At 38.2% G+C, this 20294-nt stretch overlaps 1 protein-coding gene across 2 annotated transcripts in view; it reads left to right on the forward strand.

The window, feature by feature from the left end:
* The window catches only part of CNTNAP2 (contactin associated protein 2), a 1285310-nt gene that overhangs the window by 480276 nt on the left and 784740 nt on the right, over positions 1–20294 (forward strand). For both annotated transcript variants that reach the window (XM_087946425.1, XM_087946426.1), the window contains one exon: positions 6580–6773. In XM_087946425.1, coding sequence (XP_087802551.1) covers positions 6580–6773 — 194 coding nt within the window. The remainder of the gene's footprint in view (positions 1–6579; positions 6774–20294) is intronic.

Below are 20294 nucleotides of genomic sequence, written 5' to 3' on the forward strand. Positions count from 1 at the left end.
ATTACAACCAAAACCCAATCCACAAAAAATCATGAATACTTCAAATATCGATATCCCCATCCTCATTAAAGAAGCTGTTGAGTGTGAACGGAATGCCATCTTATTTGGTCAGTGACAATGATGAAATCACTAATGTTTGAAACATCATCAGGGAACATCAAGCATCAACCATCTCCCCTGATGAAATACTTGATATTTCCCGTGTTGGTCCTGAGCTCAAAAATAAAGACGGCTTGATGTCCCCATGCCTCTGCAGGGTCATTTGCAAAAACAAATCAAGCAAACACAAATTTATCTTCTCAATAAATTCACTCACAAAGAGCAACAACAACCACAAGAACCTTCGTTCTCATCCTGATCTAATCTTACAGAAATGTGTATAATCCCAAGAACTACGTTCTGAGCTCAAAAGACTACACAAATCAGGTAATACTAATTATACATCAACTACCGTGCAGATTGTATCAAAAGCAAGAGCCACAACCTACATCACAATAACTATCACCCAAACATCCAATGTTAGGAATGCACACCCCTTACTTCCTCCAGACCAGAGGTGGTATTCAACTGGTTCGCACCTATTTGGGCAAACCGGTAGTGCTTATTTGGCATGGGTCACCGAACCAGTGGAGACCCCTGGCTGGCCATGCTCCCAACCTGGTCACCCAGTCACTCACTTGCCCTGATTGCTCTCCTAGCTTTCCGTTCCCCACATCCTCTTTCTCCCTGGGGGGAAAGGAAGAAAGGCATGGACGCTGCAAATATTGCTTTCCCCGTGTGAGAAAGGATGCTACCATCCTTCAAAAAGGCCTTGATTATGTGTCTGAATGGTCTAACAATTAGTCCTACACATTGGCAAAAAAAATCTATATACCAAATACAATCTAGGCGGATATGACTTTGTTGATGACCCTCACTTTGTCAAGGACCTTGGAGTTCTCATATCGAATGATCTAAGCACCAAGGCTCACTGCAACAATATTGCCAAAAAGGCTTTAAGAGTTGTAAATTTAATTTTACGAAGCTTCTCCTCTTGTAATACTGTTTTGCTAACTAGGGCATTCAAAACCTTTGCTAGCCCAATACTTGAATTCAGTTCTGCTGTCTGGAATCCGCACTGTATATCTGACATAAATACAATTGAGTGAGCCCAGAAGTATTTTACCAGAAGAGTTCTACATTCCTCTGTTCACAACAGAATACCCTACAGCATCAGACTTGAGATTCTTGGCTTAGACAACCTTGAACTACTCCGACTAAGGTTAGACTTAAGCATAGTACATAAAATCATATGTTACAACATCTTACCAGTTAATGAATATTTCAGCTTTAACAATAACAACACTAGAGTGCAAAACAGATATAAACTAAATGTATACCACTCCAAACTCGATTGCAGGAAGTATGATTTCAGCAACAGAGTGGTCAATGTCTGGAACTCAGTACCTGATTCTGTTGTCACCTGCTGAAACCCCCACTCTTTTACCCTTAAACTAATGTCTATTGACCTCACCCCATTCCTAAGAGGTCTGTAAGGGGTGTGCATAAGTGCACAATTGTGCCTACCATCCCAGTTCTATTGTCCCCAATTACTAGTTTCTGTTTCTTGTATTTAAACTTATGTTTATTCTTGTTTCTGTTATATTGTAAGCTTTTGACAAATAAAATAAATAAATAATAAATAAATAAAATAATAAGAATGGGTCCCACTTGATAAAAAGTGTCCATGAAAGAGACCTAAAACAAGATGAATCAACAACAGCAAATATTGTAGGTCAATTGATAAAAGAAAGCTCAGGCACGTATTAGTTGGAAACATGTGGAAGAGTCCTTCATAATTCCTACACACACACACACACACACACACACACACACACACACACATATTCTCTTGAGAACAGGCATCATAATGGTCATCAATACCATCCTGGCAGCAAGGCGGCCTTCAACCACCCGCATTTATAACGCAACCTGGAACAGTTTTTCTAAGTGGTGTCTTAAATCCTCTGTCAATCCGCTCTCCCCCTCAATTGCACAAATCCTGGCTTTCCTACAAGACGGCCTAGATGGGGGCCTCTCCCCCAACACTCTGAGAAGACAGGTCGCAGCTCTCTCAACGGTGGTTGCTGGCAGCTCTTCTGGCCCGCTTTCCCACCACCCTCGAATCAGGGCTTTTCTTAGAGGGGCTTCCAATCTGCGCCCCCAGTGGTTCACAGATACCCGACCTGGGACCTCAATAAGGTCCTGATGGCGTTGACTAAACCTCCCTTTGAGCCTCTCAGGGAGGCGCCACTTCAGTTTCTCGCCTTCAAAGTGGTGTTTCTCGTGGCAATAACTTCGGCGAGAAAGATATCTGAAATAGCAGCTCTATCCGTGAGAAAGGACCTGTGCATTTACCACCTTGATAGGGTAGTTCTGTGACCAGACCCTGCCTTTATGCCAAAAATCAATTCAGCATTTCACAGAGCACAGGAATTGGTCCTACCTAATTTCTGTCCAAAGCCTTTTCGAGAAAGGGAAAGGCAGTGGCACACTCTCGATGTTCGCAGGGCTCTTTGTATATACATCTATTGAACACAGTCTATCAGGAAGTCTGAGTCTCTGTTCCTGTCTTTTCAGCCAAAGACGCTGGGCTGCAAGGTGTCCCCATCTACTGTTGGCCGCTGGATTAGGGCTACCATATCCAAGGCCTATCTAGCTCAAGCTCTGCCGGCCCCTAGTGGGATAACCGCTCACTCTACCAGGAGTGCAGCTACTTCGGTAGCCTGGGCTACCCAGACTTCAATTCATGACATCTGTCGGGCGGCCACCTGGGCATCTCCGTCTCCCTTTATACGTCACTATAAAATCGATGCTTACGCCTCCGCTGAGGCATCCTTTGGCAGGCGAGTCCTTCAACAGGTGGCGAGAGAGCCAGAGAAGATTCCGAACCAGACGGAGTCCCTCCCATAGACAGCCACGCTTTGGTATGTCCCACTCTCTGGATGCTCGCAGCAGTTCTACGGAGAATGGGCGTTGGTACCTACCTGACACGCCTCTTCTCACTGAACTGCGTAGAGCATCCAGCCCCACCCTAATTAGTCCGTCTGGTGGGGAATCCTGTTTCGGCCAATGATGTTTCTTATTTGTAGTTGAGATTTGTTTATTAGTTGAGTTTAGAGGATTGTTGCTGTCCTCTCGTCTTCGTAAAACTGGGGAACGCATGGAGGAGTCATGTGGAGGAGGAGGAGCGTTCCTCAATTATAGCTCAGCCTGTAAGAGTGAAGACTAGAGCACCTCCCACTCTCTGGATGCTCTACGCAGTTCAACGAGAAGAGGCGTGTCAGGTAGATACCAACGCCCATTCTATTCAATCTTCCTGCTGACTCATTACTACCATTGCATCATCATTACAGCATTTCAGTATTACAACATCACAGCAGTTTGCCAGCTATTAAATCATCATTACCCTGACACAGAGGGAAGGCAGCAGTTAGGAGCTTCTCATTTTTACACGCCTGCTATCACTGTGCCTGCCATGCTCATCGAGTTACAGTACATTTAGCTATGTTTTGTACAGTAGCAGAGAAGATCCAGTATCATCTGGGCCAATATAAATATTTTTACTCCACTGCTATTAATAATTGTTGATACCTTTACTTTATCTCAAAGGTGATTTTTCAAAAGGCAGTTGAACTTTATTTATTTATTTCTCTTGAAGAGGTTTTGCTTCTAATCCAAGAAGCATTTTCAATTCTGATTGAATGGTAGGGAATGAAAGGATTTCTATTTCTTTCAGTCATCTGTTGTTTCACTCCCCACCATTCAGTCAGAACAGAATATGCTTTTTGGGTGAAAAGTGAAAAGTCTTCAAGAGAGAAAAAAACAAAGATAGTTCAGTTGCTTTTTAAAAAAGCCCCTTTGGGGTAACCTTGCCCTGGATGAGTGAGAATCTTAGTCATATATGTTGTAATTTTAGATGTTACATATTTAATATAATCATGGTATTTATATTATAATTTAATAAAGGCCATCTCCTGAATCTCACTGCTAGATGTTAGTAAGGTTATTTTACAATCGTATTTTAGTTCTCTCTTAAATTTTATTTGTTAGTTATCTATACTGATATTTGATCACAATAAATTGGTGTGAATTGAATTAATTGCTGAAAAATTATCAAGCTATTCCTGATAAAGTCAGTTTTTCAACTAACTACTATTATTATACCGCTAATGGAAAGAGGAAGAGTCTCTCTGCTCAATATTTTGGATTGTTCTCCACAGATTTCTGCTTAACCTGTTTTGTGAAGATCCTCCATCTTTTGTGGGGTATGAAGATGCTGCTGTTGGGAAGGTTTTTTCCCATATATCTTGATCCCAATCCATAGCTGAAATGTTTGCTCATGCATAGTGTAGGACAATTTTCTTGGAATGGACAAAGCAGCTTCAAAAAATAATATGGTGATAGTTTCATTTCTGATGAAACCAGAATATAAAACACTGATCAAGCGATAGGACATGTACTATAAGTGGCCTGTGATAAAATTTTTGAAGCTTATATATTTTAATAAATTCTATAGTGCTTTGGAGAGTACAGATGTGGGTGCTGTTATTCCCTCCCACTTAATTTGAAACTGTGGCTTAATTAGTGAGTAAAGAATCAATCAGCTGACATTGTCATGCTGCCAAACTCTGACAAGAGATGTTCTGGATAATTTGGTCAAACTTTAAAATGATTATAATTTAACAGTTACCAAGAAGATGCCATTAAATGCCCATAAAGTTGCTTGGTTCTTACTCATGATAGTCCCTTTCAGTACGATTAAATTAAAATCATAAATGACATATGATTATTATAAAAAATTGAAAAGATATGTTCAATGGAAGAAAAGAGTAAGTGTGGGTTGACAGGTACCACAATATAATTGCAACTGAATTTTCTCTGCTGTGATCATTTAAATAGATGATATTCTTTTTTTAAAAAAGTTAAAAGTTTTAATTATAACAGTAAAAAATAATGCAAACTGAAAAAGAAAATAAAAGATTCAATTAAAAAACATAAAGATCAAGAAAAAAACATAAGAAAGAGGCTTTCTACCCTCATCATAATAGACATAAATAATTTCACTATCTCTTAAATAACAAATATTAAATTCTTCATCCTATAACTAAGCTATCAACTATAGACAAATCTAAAAGTTATGTCTTCTTCCATCCACTGTCAGCCAAAAGTCCACAGAGTCCTAAAAATAATATTAATTGCTATCATCCCATATATCAAATCATCTCTAAGCAAATTTACATTTAGAAGGCATAAATAGTCTCAATATTCTTATTTAAATAAAAAAGACTGAAATTTAATATACCAAAGAGGGACACTTTTTCCTTTAAAGAGAAGAAATTCTTTAAGTGAAAGGACAATTAGATACAAAGCCAATTTAAATATCATCAGGATATATAAAGTGACTGTAGGGAAAAAGCTTAAACACTATTTTAATTGTAAGCTGTGGGAAGCCCCCGTCCAAAGAATGAAAATTTTGGCAAATATTAAAAAAGGCAGGATTTAATATGAGCTATGGTGATGTAGTGGTTAGAATGCAGTAGGCTACTTCTGCTGACTGCCGATTGCCAGCAGTTTGGCAGTTCGAATCTCACCAGGATCAAGGTTGACTTAGCCTTCCATCCTTCTGAGGTGGGTAAAATGAGGATCCAGATTGTTGGGGGCAATATGCTCTAAGTGGTATTATAAACCACTTAGAGAGGACTGTAAAGTGGTATATAAGTACTATTGCTATTTCTCCTAAAGGAAAAATCAAAAAAATATTAAGGGAAGCAGAAATCAGCCCGTTTCTCTGCTCCAAGCAGAAACTGAGCAGGCCAGCTTTTAGAAATGCGAAAGATTATACGATCTGAAGAGAAACCACAATATTTAATAAAATAATTTGCTAAATTTTATATCTTTTTTTTTTAGTACTACATTTTTAATAGACCATAGGAAGTTTTGATTTATTGATTAATTATATACCATAAAGTTGCTGTCAATTTTTAATGACCACATAGATAAATTTTCTTCATGCTGATCATTATTTACTTGTAGAAGGAAAAACAACCCTATGATCTTGCAATGGTTGCTAAACTTCTGTGATATATCACATTCATGTCAAAATTTTAAAGAGTATGCACAACTTCATAGGTTATCCATATGACTTAGGGTGACAAAAATATCTATTTCCAATTTATAAACAGCTTTCTCCATGGAACAGTTATCAGTAAAGGACCAGGAATGAAACTCTAACTGCTGTCATTTAGGATTCTTCTCAGACATACCAGAATGCCACTCAGGAATTGACATAAACTAACAAACAAAACAGATTGATACTCAGAGGGTATCTCTCCTTCTCTCTCAGAGCATTCATTGTTTCCTACCATTGTTGACTTTTGCTGCTTCGAAGTTCATCAGTACTTCAGTTATACACTGAAAATGAAAACAAAAGTGGAAAGTTCTAATGACTGTACACCTAGATATATCTCAGTAAAGAATCACTTTCTATGAAAATCATATTAGAAATGTAATAGTATCATCTTCCCTTTATTTCTATAGGTGCAGGAGGCTGGTGTCCATCAGAAAGTAACCATTACCAGTGGCTACAAGTGGATTTTGGCAATAGGAAACAGATCAGCTCAATTGCTACTCAAGGCAGATATAGTAGTTCTGACTGGGTAACTCAGTACCGAATGCTTTACAGTGATACAGGGAGAAATTGGAAGCCATATCACCAAGATGGAAATGTTTGGGTAAGTTACTTGTAATGCATGCATTTTAATTATACTATTTCTTCTTTGAAATTCCCTAAAATTATATCCAGATTGAATGTAAATGTAATAAATGTAATTTATTTTCTGATTCCATAAATAGAATAAAATCATCTATTACTGAATAATGATAGATTATTCAATAATATTTTATTTATGTGATAATGGCCATATTATTAATGTACAATGGAAGTACATGTGGGATTCATTTAATAGTATGAAAAAAAAAGTTTAATTTATGGAAGCTTATTAAATGATTCCCAGAATAAAAAACACAGATAAAATAGTTTTTTCTCCCTGTTTCATAACATATCACACCGTGCAAGTCATCTGATAAAATTTCTAGACAATGATCAAGGAGTTGATGAACCTTATGCAGTAAAGTGATTTTGGTTGTGATATGCAATCCCTCCTGATTGATTCTAAAGAATTTATTTTGATGTTTGTTCAAAGTGCAAAAATGTGGTTCACGTTTTGACACCTCTAATAGCTTATTAAAAATTAATCATTAGAAATTTAATTATTAGAAATTAAATTATTAGAAATTAAATAGATTTAGTTTTTAATAATTAAATCAGATTATTTCTCTTTAGTAGAAATGCCTTTGGTGCATGCATTCCCAAAAAATTGTCAAATGCCAATGAAGAGGGCAATTCAGCATGCCCTGAACTGAAGTACTATGTGGCTGAGCTGTATCAAAAGGATTCTTCATTGAAATCTCCAAGTAAAATTTATAAAGGTCAACATTTGGGGCTTTTTAAATATAGGAGTGGGGGGGAAACTGAAATCTCAAATATCCTTTCTAGGAATTGTTTTAGAATATATAAACAAGAAACAGTTTATTAAGATACTTGTTGATGGCCACAAGAACAAATTCATTGGAAAAGATATCAGATTGAAAAACCAAACTTGAAGTATACACAGCAATGATAAAACTAATTGTATGGATCCACCGCTTAATTAAATAGCAATAGCACTTGGACTTATATACCACTCCAGCACTCTCTCAGCATATATAACATTAGCATATTGTTCCAAACAATCTCGGTCTTAAACTGGTCAAGATCAAATTGGTTGTGAGTGGAGTTAACCTGCAATTCTTTATTCTAATCACTGCAGTGCACCACCACAGCTCCTATAATTCTAGCAAGAATTACTTCCATATATATAATTCACTACACAATAGGGCAAGTTCAAATATTTTAAGTATGGTTTCCAAGACAGATTTAAAAAATAGCAAAAGGTGATAAATAGAAATCATAAACAAGTCTAGATGCTTACAAATTATTGATTGCAACTATCAGTTGGGGTAAAATGGGAGGGAAAAGTAGAACATTTACCAGTTTGTTAATACTTGTTTTAGTATTTTTATTTTTTCTCTACATATTTCTTTCTTCTCCTATAATATTGATAGAAAGAGAGGGAGAGAGAGAGATAGGGGGAGGGGAGAAGGGGAGGGAGGGAGGAAGATGAGCATGGTGAAGGCTGCTGTGTTTGTTCTGTGAAGTGAATATAAGTTTAAAAAGATGTGACTATTTAAAAAAAAAAAACATCCAAAGGCAGTGGTGAGGATCAGTATGATTTCATCTGTTTAAATATATTTTTTCATTGCCCAAATCTTTGATACTCTCCTTGACGCTGCCTGAAGAAATCAAGTAAATTAAGTAAATTGGGCTAATATATGCGGGTACATGAACCACTCATAATATATAGAATGTGACATTCAGCTTTTCTTGGCACAGTATTTTGGGACCATTATTTTTAAATTACAGAATACGTATTCAGGCAATATCAGGATTTATATGGTTCTTGCTCTTTGCTCCTTCTTTACATAAGCACAGAGATCACTTTGCTAACTCAACAATGAAAAAAAGCAGTCTGAGAACATGTTTGGAGATGAAAACTCAGGGAACGTTTTTTCTTCTTGTTGTGATCTTTATCTCCAATGAGCATAATCACTACACTGTATATCACAACAATTGCTTACATATATTGACAACTCATATTTGAATTTTTTGTCCTCTTGGTACATTTCTCAATTTCAGCACAACTAATCAGAGGTACACCTTGCTAGTCAATACAATTTTTCTAACGAATGTAATCAGAAAAGTTAAAATCAGATAGATACTATAACCTGTCTCAGTTCCTTGCTTCCAAAAAATTCCCAGGGCAGAAGAGAGGGTGAGAAGAGCAAGAGATGAATACTCCTTTGTTGTTCATCAACACAGACATGATTTAACTAAATTTTTATTATTTTTACTTTAAAATTTAGACTCTGACCAATCTATTTTAATTAACAATGTCACAGAATAACATAATTCCCAAAGGAATTAAGATGGGATTAGCTGTCCTTGAGTAGTTCTTGGTCATGGAAGTTCATGTCCTATTTCCTGTTACTTTATCTATCAATAATACTTTATCTTCTGGTTTCATTTAGTGCTTTAGTTGGCATGTTAGTGTTTTAGTTGGCATATTTTGTGCCTATATGCACTTATGTGTTCAGTTGGACTGTTTCAAAACTTGTAGACTTGAATATTTCTCATATAACTCATACATTCCAATATCAAGATTATTTGTGAAAATTATCAGCCAGGCAAATTTTAAAAGAGACTACATCACATTCCAATAATCTGGTTCAGCCCTTCCTGATTTGGGACTGTCTCCTCCTGGTTGTTTCTATCCATAATAGAATCCACATCCCAGCAATAAGAATATTTTTCAAGTTTCATTATCTAAAAGGCAATGACTTGCAAGGCCCAGAAGAAGATCCTCTTCTGCTCTTTAGCCTGCTCACACTTCCTTGGAGATCATGCCAACCCCAATCTTGCTGCCTTGTATAAGGCCTTGAAAACATTGTGGCCAAGCCAGGGAGCCCAAGTGTGTGACAGAGCACATATCCTGTTATTGTGTTCATTGTGTAATTAAATAAATAACCCTTGGTTGTCATACATTCAAAGCAGTGGTGGGATTAAAATAATTTAACAACCAGTTCTCTGCTCTAATGACTGCTAGATAGGCTTGGCTGGGTGGTCATGTGACTGGGTGGGCATGGCCAATTCGATGTCACTCACATCAAGTGGTGCCTCTCGTAGCCTCTCCTTACCCTTCCCCTCCCAGCCACTCCTCTCCTCGTCTTGCATGTTATGGTGAGAGAGGAAGCTTTTTCACAGTCATCTTCCCCTTGATACTAGCCAATGAGATGATATTTTGCTATCAGAAGACTCACAATTTTTTAGTAAGATTGAATAGAGAGATTTATAAAGAATAAGAGAGTTGGAAGGGACCATGGAGGTCTTCTAATCCAACCCCTGCTCAAGCATGAGACTTAAACTCTCCAGTGATAGTATACAGATAGTATACAACTTCTGAAGGCATCCCATTCCTCTGATTAATTGTTCTCACTGTCAGGATATTTCTTCTTATTTCTAGGTTGGATCTGTTTGATAAGTTTCCATCTCACAGATCCGTCTCACAGTTACTTCCAGTTGAGCCAGGCACCACTTATTCTATATCTGTGCATTTGGATTTATTCTTACCTAAGTGTAAAATCTTACTTTACTCTCCATTAAATTGCATTTTTGGTGAGAAATGAAGTGCTACAGTGGCATTCAATTTACTACAATGATTTTTGCAAAATGCACTAAAGCTTGCAGAATACATCTCTGCTTATACAGATAAAGATTATTCTTTAACAGAGATGAAATGATAGCTATAGTGTTGAAGCTACAGGAACCTTGGGGGCAAGTGATCATGCAATATTGGAATTCAACATTATGTAAACACAAGTAGTAGAAAAAAATCAAGCTAGAGTCTTAGACTTTAAGGGAGCTATTTTCAATAAACTTGGAGAGACCTTAGGAAGGATTCCATGGATGAGAATCCTCAAGGGGAAAACAACCCAAGAAGCTTGGGAAATTTTGAAAAGTGAGATTATAAAAGCCCAGCCTAGCACAATACCAATGAAGAAGAAAATTACAGCTCTCAAAAGAAACCAGCATGGCTATATAAAGAACTCTCTGACAAATTGAAAGACAAAAAGGACAAGTATAAAAAGTGGAAAGAGGGGCAAATAACTAAGACAGAATATCGTCAAATAGCCCAAGCCTGTAAAGATGAAGTGAGGAAAGCTAAGGCTCACAATGAACAAAGGCTTGTGACAAAAGTAAAAAATAACAAAAACAGCTTCTTCCAACATGTTAAAAACAAGAAAAAAGTCAAGGAAATAATTGGTTCATTGCTGGGAGAAAGTGTCAAGAAGGTGACAAGCAATAGGGAGAAAGCAGAATTACTTAACTTGTTTTTTGCATCTGTCTTTACACAAAGAGAAAAAACAGTCCAACCTATCAAAAACAGCACCACAAAAAAACAGAATAGGGACACAAGTTCTAGGGAAGAAAATGGTAAGTGAACACCTGTCTACCCTAGACAAGTTCAAATCACCAGGACTGAATAGATTACACCCCAAGGTTCTGAAGGAACTGGCAGATGAGATCTCAGAACCACTGAACTACATCTTTCAAAGATCCTGGAGCACTGGGGAACTGCCAGAGGCCTGGAAAAGAGGTGATGTAGTTCCATCTTCAAAAAAGAAAAAAATAGATCCAGGAAACTACAGACCTATCAGCCTGACCTCAATACCAGGGAATATTCTGGAAAAGATAATCAAGCAACAAATCAGCAAACACCTAGAAGCAAAAAATAATAATACCCATAACAATAAGGAAACTTCAATAATAAAAAAAAAAGATTGCTATGGCGTAAAAACAAAACTAGCTATGTAGCAAACTTTAAAAGCCAATAAAACACCTTATGCCAACAGATAAAGGCAGAATGCACAAATTACTACTGCAAGCAAGAGGAAAACCTATGTACAAAATCTACCTGCACCTTCTACAATTTTGTAAACACCAAACTTAAAAGACTCAAGAACCATTCCACCCCTAAAAGGACCAAATGGGAAAGACTGCAATGATGAAGCCATTAAGGTCAATCTCAATTCAGTTCAGTCTTTATAAACAACAATGGTTCATGCCCGACATTTCCTAGTCATACCACAACTAACTATAATGACCTACTACATATTGACTTTACAGAAGATAACGTAGAAAAGGCATTACGAGACTTAAAACCATCCCTATCTATTGATGGATTATGTACATACTTCTTAAAAAAGCTCTCCTCTGCCATAGCAGAATCCCTAAGCATTATATATGAGATATCATTCAGAACCAGCTCCTTACGGAACCTATGGTCCTTAGCTACGGTCATCCCTATCTTCAAAAAAGGTGATCCCAGCCTGGTTGAAAACTAAAGACCAATCTCATTGTGTTGTGTCTCGTGCAAAGTCATGGAATCAATTATTAACCAATTCATCACTTAGAGTCAACCTACTCTCCAAAAAACAATTTGGTTTCAGGAAAAAATTGTCCTGCAATCTTCAACTCCTACACTGCAAAAACATATGGACTACTCTACTTGACCAGGGTAAAGCTATAGACGTAATTTACATAGACTTTTGCAAAGCCTTTAGATGTAATTTACATAGATTTCTGCAAGCTTTTTTTCCCCCCAGCTTCTGTTGCAGCCATCTTGGAAAAGGCAAGTTAATTGGCGGTGATTGAATGAAATGTCTTCCAGCTCTTTAAGATTGAGTTTAAGAGCACTTCATGGAAGAAGCCGAGAAGCCGAGAGCAAGGTGGGGACATGTCCCTCTGCAAGGAGTGGGAAGGGAGGCAGATACCGCACCTCTGAGCAAAAGAGGAGGCATGCCCCTGTCACATGCCCCTGTCACCCTTGCAGTTGCTACTTTTGCTCTTGGCTTCTTCCATGGGGCACTCTTAAACACAATCTTGAAAAGTTTCCAAGTCCCCCTCTCATCACAAATGTCTCCCGGGTGGCAGAGAGAAGCAGGATTTAACCGGGCAACTTCTGTGCTGTCTGGGAGCTGATTCTGATGAGAGGTGGACTTGGAAGCTTCTCACTCTTGCCCTCCCATCCCTCAAGTGCCCACCCGGCCGGCATCCCAACTGCCAGCAAAGTGCAAGCTTACCTTCTTCCCGTGGCTTATGGCAGAGGGAAAGCTGAGCCAGCCAGGGCAGAGCTGTCACCACTTGGCTGCCTGCCAGCCCACATCTCATCCCCTGCTCGGATTCTCCACAGCTGCTGGGGCTCACAGCTGCCAGGGGTGCAGGAAGCAACCAGGAAGCATGCACCTGCCCGCATTGCCCTTCTGCCAGCTGCCCCTCTCTCGCCCGGCTGACTGTTTTAGTCGAGTGTGGGCTGTCAAGGAAGAATCACTCTTGCAATGCTTGACTTTCTCACAGAATGCGGCCCACATTCAGCCAAAACGTGTAGGCCAGCGGGCAGCAGAGGGAGGGGGTGGCAGGCAAAGGGGTCACTCACCCCAACCCCTAGCAGACAAGGCCAAAGAACTGTGGAGAATCCAGGTGGGGAGGCGAGATGCAGGCTAGTGGGGACCCGAGCGGCAATGGGTCATCCCTAGCTCAACTTCCTCTCTGCCACCAGTGAGCCAGGTAAGCTGGAGGTTGGAGACAGTTGGGGGAAAACCTTGCTAGGCCTCAAGAGCTTCATGGGCAGCCCTGGCAGCTTATCAAGCTAGGCAAGTGGGGTGAGAACCTTGCTAGGCCACGAGAGCTGCATGAGTGGCCCCTGTGGCTATGCAAGCTAGGCAAGTGGGATGAGGGGGAATCTTGCTAGGCCACGAGAGCCACCTGGGCGGCCCACATGGCTAAGCAAACTAGGCAAGTGGGGTGAGGGGGAACCTTGCTAAGCTGCGAGAGCTGCATGGATGGCCCCCACAGCAAAGCAAGCCAGACAGGGACAGGGGGCAGCTAGCTAGGCCATGAGCACTGAAGGCAGCGGCAGCATGGCGGTGGCAGCTGAGGTCAGCCCAGGAGCCAGGACTCAAACGGGGCTTGTGGCAGCAGTGGCGGCAAGGGTGGTGGTGGTAGTGGTAGCGCAGTGGTGGCAGCTTAGGCTGGTCTAGGAGTCAGGACTCAACTGGGGCTGGTGGCAGCAGCAGCATGTATGCAACTGGGGCTTGCAGAACATCACTCACCTAGGGAGATCATGGTGGAAGGCAGACAGCGATGGCTGGCAGCCGGGCGAAGGCAGACTGAAGGCAGCGATGGCGCATGGCCGAGATAAGGAGGGGCAGGGCGGATGGGGTTAGAATGCAGTCAGCTTGTCGTGCATGTGTGCAATGTTGCGCATGCACGATAAGGACTCACTGGGCAGGGAGTGAAGAAGCGGGCGGAGAGGGACGGGGCCAGCCAGGGGCCCATTTTACCGATTCTCCGAACTACCAGGAACTGTAACAACTGGTTCTATAGAACCAGGCCGAACTGGTAGAATTCCACCCCTGCAAAGAACCAATTCTAATTTAACTGGAATACATTGTTTTCATTCTCAGTTTTTATGGTTACAGAACTTCCCTTCTACTTCACTCATCATTTTTCCCTTTAATGATGTTTGTACATACTTGCAAGAAAAGAAAAGGAAAAGTATTTAATTTTGGAGCTGCCCAGGCAAGGGCAGCCCACCATATCCAGGTCCAGCTTCATCCACTAAGCAGCGACCCCAGCATTGGCAGCCACCACTGCCTTGTGAGCCAACCAGCTTGCCTAGCCCAAGCCCACCAGGCGCTCCTGGCCAATCTCCTGATAGAATTATACTCTGTCAAACTTCGATTCAAATCTTAAAAAGGATGCCCTGTCCTGAATGGAAATGAATTCACAACATCCCCCACACACATAATTTTCACCCTTTCTATTCTAAGAACCCTTTCTTGACTTGTTATGCTAATCCTTATTTCTCAACACCCCTTTTATATTTTCTCCAAATATTGTATTTGGAAAATATAATATAAATACAAGGATTTTTTTTTTTAAATAGAAGCCATTGTCACTCTATGCTATTGCATTAAATTAGATTAACATACGTATTATATTTTTGTGACTGTGTGCCTTCAAGTCAGTTTTTTTACTCTTGGTCAAAAAGACTATTCCTTGTAGTTTTGTTAGTAAGATCTTTGTTGTTGTTGTTGTTGTTCTTTTTCTCATTGTCTCATTCCTAGGGCTGAAAGAGAGCACCTGACACAAGGTTGTTAGTTTTGTTTCTAGGACAAGACTAGAACTCATGGTCTAGTTTCTAGCCTGATGTCTTAAGCACTACACCAAACTGACTGCACTATTCATGTTGATAAATTCTTTTTTTTAATAAGGAGGAAAAATAAGTTGTTTTCATATTTTAGATTGAGTAGGATTTATTATTTGGGCATTGTATGCCAATATTATTAAATTGTCAATCTTTTCATTTTTAGAAATGCTAGATTATAGTTCTCATAATCCTGGCTACATGTGCCCTAGCTCCACATCATTTGATGGTACAGGTTGGAGAAAGCAGATAAATACTAAAGCAGTCCCTTTTAATACAGGTACTAACAATCAAGCAAAACTAAAGTTAAAACTAAATTAATACTAATATATGAACATTGCTTTAATTTAAATATGTTTGTCTCCATGGATCTTTCATTTGGATGAATGAAAATGTGACTGAAGAAATAGAACAAACATGCAACCTTTATATCAAGTCACTGATGTTTCTTTTTCTCCTTCATTTGCATTGCCTTCTAAAATAAATGAAATTACCAGTAAAGGTTGATTCCAATTTTTTCTATTATTAGTTATTTTAAACAACAGCAACATGAATTCTGTACCAGAATAACCTAAAAACAAATTATAATTTAATTTGCTCCATCAAGGATATTCTTAGATTTAATGAGTATGTGTGTGAAAAATCCCACAGGGCCTGAAATCAGAGATAGGGGACGGTTGTCCCTATACATATTATCCCACATTCATTTTTTGACATCTATATTCATCAAATTTAATCAATCTATGAAACTGATGAAACTGTTACTATTATTAGTAGAAGTAGAAATATAAAAGAGAACTCTGACACAGTGTCTTTACAGCCTCATGAATTTCTATATTGACGACTTCAGGGCCTTAGCAGAAAACAAAACCACTACCAAAGTGTTTCCAAATCTAAGTGATATCAGCGACAAACATGGTGAAAGTTTTCACCAGGATATTGCCACAATGCAAAATCAGGGCTACTAGAATCCATCAGTGCTGGCTGGCTATCATTAGAGACTGCAGCAAGATGTATCAGACACCGATTACAAATAAAAATAAGCAGCAAAATACTCTTAACCCTGCTGAATTCATGCACTATGTCAGAAACATTATATGATTAAATACATTACAGTCATTAAAAGTTAGTTTCATATATCTCAAGATTCCCACATGATACAGTTATTCTAAAATATATGTGTTCAATTTGAAGGGGTCTATCATAAACATCAAAAGATTTTTCAGGAAGCAAAATGTTTGAAAAAAAATATTGTCCAGCAATGTTTTACATTACCATGAAGCATTTGACACCTCATTTCTGAGTGGCCTTTAGCCAAGCTCCTTTGGTAAGGTTGGTAAGGATTGGGCTCTGAGTGAATCTTTGTTTGTGCCTGATTAGAAACCAGCTTAGCTAAACCGGAACATCTGGTTTTAAATATAGGATCCCAATCAGTTCCTCGAGTTGCATAGCGGATAGTCAGCATAGAAGTTCTCTGAAAATGCCAGGTATAGTTTCCAATAAAATGTTTTATTTAATTGTTTAATTTATTTATTTATTGAATTTGCCATCCATCTCATAACAAAATGACTCAGGGTGGCTTCCAGCATTAAAGCATCAAAATCCTAACAAATATTAAAAACAATAAATATAGAAATTTCAATCAAGATAAAATATAGCTAAAAGTTGGGAAGGGAGGGAATGGGATGCATGAAGGCGAGGTGGGATTTTGCATCTTAATTCAAATCTCAAAAGTGATGCTCCACTGTTAGGGCCCAATGCCATCTGGCAGAGCCTGATCTTCAGGCTCTTGTGGAAAGTCAGAATGGTGGAAGCCAATTTCACCTTAGGCAGTAAAATGTTCCAAAGGACACAAGCCATGGCAGAGAAGGCTCTTCTCCTGGATCTCTTCACATGGAATTCCTTGATCAAAAGGGCCTGCAGATGCCTCATCTGCTGGCATAGGTAGAGTGGGCCAGTTCTAGTGGGATGGGATGCTTCCTAAGTATCAGGAAATCTGTTCCTTAGATTTCCACACTAAACTCTGAAGCTCAACTCTACCTAACATAAAGGTAAAAGTTTTCCCTACCCAGTTGTGTCTGACTCTAGGATGGCATTTCTTAGCTGAGGGATCCAGCATTATCTGAAAGATATTTCCATGATGTTACCTTCCCAGTGAAGTGGTACTAATTTATCTACTCGCATTTGCATGATTTTGAACTGCTAAGTGGGCAGGAGTTGGGCATGTAATGGGAGCTCACCTCATTGCACAGCACTTAGGTCTTGAATTCGGTCTGTCAGCTTTCCAGCTTACATTGTCAGCTGAGCCATTCCACCCCAATCTACTATACATAAATAATTCCAAAAGTGTATTTCATAGGAATTACCTTTTCATGAAAAATGTATGTTGGTTTCACTGATTAAAGTAGCAATGACTGAGGCATCAAATTATCTTAAAATCAGATTTTTGCCTCAGTTAAGTCAGCTAAATTAGATTGCAGAAATGTAAATATATGTCACCACCAATACATTTTATTCAACATTATTTGTGGATAACTCTATATACAAGAAAATCTAAGAGCACTATATTAATAAAAAGAGGCATATTTACCATATAATTAAATAAATAAATTTTTATAATCTAGGTGTATATTGTTCAATCAAATATATATAGTGCTGAAAACACAATTTAAATAACATAATATTTCTGATATATTTAGTTTTTTCTAGATTTTCATATTTGTTACAAGATATTAATATTTGTTAAATTAAACCATTAGCTTTAATTTGGGAAATAGTGGAAGAAATTCCCATAGTAAGGTGCTTCAAAGGAAATTGCTTTAAAAAGAAAACAGAAAGTCTGTTACTGGTTAACATAATATGCCTTAATTTCAATAATTTCTTAACTTATTAATGCAAATGCAAAAAAAGAATAGTAAAAAACACCTGAATTGTTGAATTTACTACTGGATTGTTTGATTGGCAATTTCTACTGTCTTAGTTTTGTTTGCTGTCCGATCTATTATGGTTGTTAATGATATAATCAGAAAAAAAGAATCAAGGGATAGAAAGCAGCAAACTAGATGTTAATAACACTTATGTGATTGAAAAGAAACAGAAGATATTATTTAATATTTGTGAAAATGTACATGGAGCTAGTTTACCTTAAACTAGCTCCATGCACACTTTCAGTCTTGTGGTCATATCACATGTGTTAGCCAGTTCAGTGGTATATGGTTAATAACAATTGTAAGAAGTCCAGAATCCATATTTCAAATATTCATCCATCTGTTTTCCCATTTTAATGGAAATACTGATGGAAGATTTTCTGAACAAATAGTTCCGCAATGTACATTATGTTAAGAGGCAACTGTCATGTGACATTGTGTTCTTACAGTCAGGGGTGGAATTCAAATTTTTAACAACTGGTTCTGTGAGCGTGGCTTAGGTGATGGGTGTGGCTTGGTGGTCATGTGACTGGGTGGACATGGCTTGGTGGTCATGTTATTGGCTGGGCGTGACCAACTCAACATCACTCACATCGAGGCACGCATCTCCTTGCCTGCCTCTCATGACTGTGGGGATGCTGCAACAGTTGTAAGTGTGAAAAATGGTCATAAGTCACTTTTTTCAACGTCATTGTAACTTTGAATGGTCACTCCACACAGGCAAAGTACCAGCAAAGAAGAGGAAAAAAACTCCAGAGAAGTTCCTGAAACAGGAAGTCTAGTCCTGCCAAGAATGTAATAAGGGTTAACGGAGAGGCAGTTTCTATAAGCAACACCAGAATGTTTCCTTCCTGCCTTCCTTACAGGATTATGCCAGTAATTTCTTCTAACAACCGGTTCTCCGAACTGCTTAGAAGGTTAACAACCGGTTCTAGCGAATAGTTGCGAACTGGTAGAATCCCACCCCTGCTTACAGTGATGGAAGTCTAAAACTAGAACCATAAAAAAAAGGGTAAAGGAGTCCCTGCAGAATTTTACTCCACTAGTCGTGCTGTCTATAGGGGTTAGTTTTCATCTCTATTTCAAGACCATTGAGTCAACACTGTCCAAAAACGTATGCTCTTGTGGACAGAATGCTGTCATGGAGCATTGTTACCATCCCACAACAGTGGTACCTATTTATCCACTTAATTTTGGATGCTTTTGAACTTCTAGGTTGGCAGGAGCTAGGGCAAAGACTGGAGCTCACCCTATTATGACGCATTTTGGTTTTTCCAGCCAAGAAGCCCAGCATTTTAACTACTGAGCACCATGTCACTCCTTAAAGCAAAAGGGAGAAACTTAAAACCAGTCCAAATCGTTCACCTGTAATCCATCCCCACTGCCCAGCATATAAACATGTTACCAATGACAAAAAGTACATATATTATTACAGAGGAAATATTTTATGAGCAAGCTTGACAAACTGAAGGATCTTATGTACCATTAGATTCCAGGGATGTTTACAGACAAATATGCTTTAGAGATGTGGAAATGTGCCCCAATAGCTTTTTTCATATAGTCTGTAGATTGTACTGCTTATGTTTTGCTCTTTATATTTCCTACAATATAGGAATCTTAAATGCCAAATCTTTTCCCAGATTATAGTGTGTTCTCAGATATATAGTGATTAGATTTACACATGACTACCATTATAGCAAAAGGTCAGTGTATGAATGCAATTCACTTATGTATGTCTCATCTTTTAATGTCAAATGATATTGATGTAATAAGCAAAAGAAGAACACATGGACATTTCTAGTCTTTTAGGAGAGTGCTAAGAATAAAAATGTTTAATGAATGGAAATTTAATAGCTGATGAACTTGCAATCATCAGTATTTTTTATTTCTGTTACTAATGTAAGAAATAAACATGGATATACAGTATATACTCAACTTTGTGCTACATACTAGCCACAAAAAGCAAAGAATTGAATTTAAAATGTGAATTTTAAAAAAAATTAAAAATAAAATTAAAACTTAGACATGATCTGTTTTCCAATGACAACAATACAGAAAACTGCATTCAGAATTAGATTACAAGTTTGAACCAAATCAACTTTTATCTGCTTAATTGGGTTTGGGTTATATGCTTAATTATATGTTTGACTAACCTAAAATATTATTTTTAATCTAAACATTGGAATATTGTAACTGCTTTTTTAAAATTATTTCTTCATTAAAATTTTTGCATAATTCCAAAAACAGTAGAGTACATTTAAAGATAGTCAATTGATACCATAGCATCTACCAGCACAATGAATTTGTCTTCTCTCTCCCTTTTCTATACATTCACAAATTTTGCTTTACAAGTATCCACCTAGAATCAAATTCACAGATTACAGAAAAAACTTGAAAAGTC

The sequence above is a fragment of the Notechis scutatus genome, chromosome Z (assembly GCF_049901735.1).
Source record: "Notechis scutatus isolate UNSWTSFEM ecotype Mainland chromosome Z, rNotScu1.2, whole genome shotgun sequence".
NCBI lineage: Eukaryota > Metazoa > Chordata > Lepidosauria > Squamata > Elapidae > Notechis > Notechis scutatus.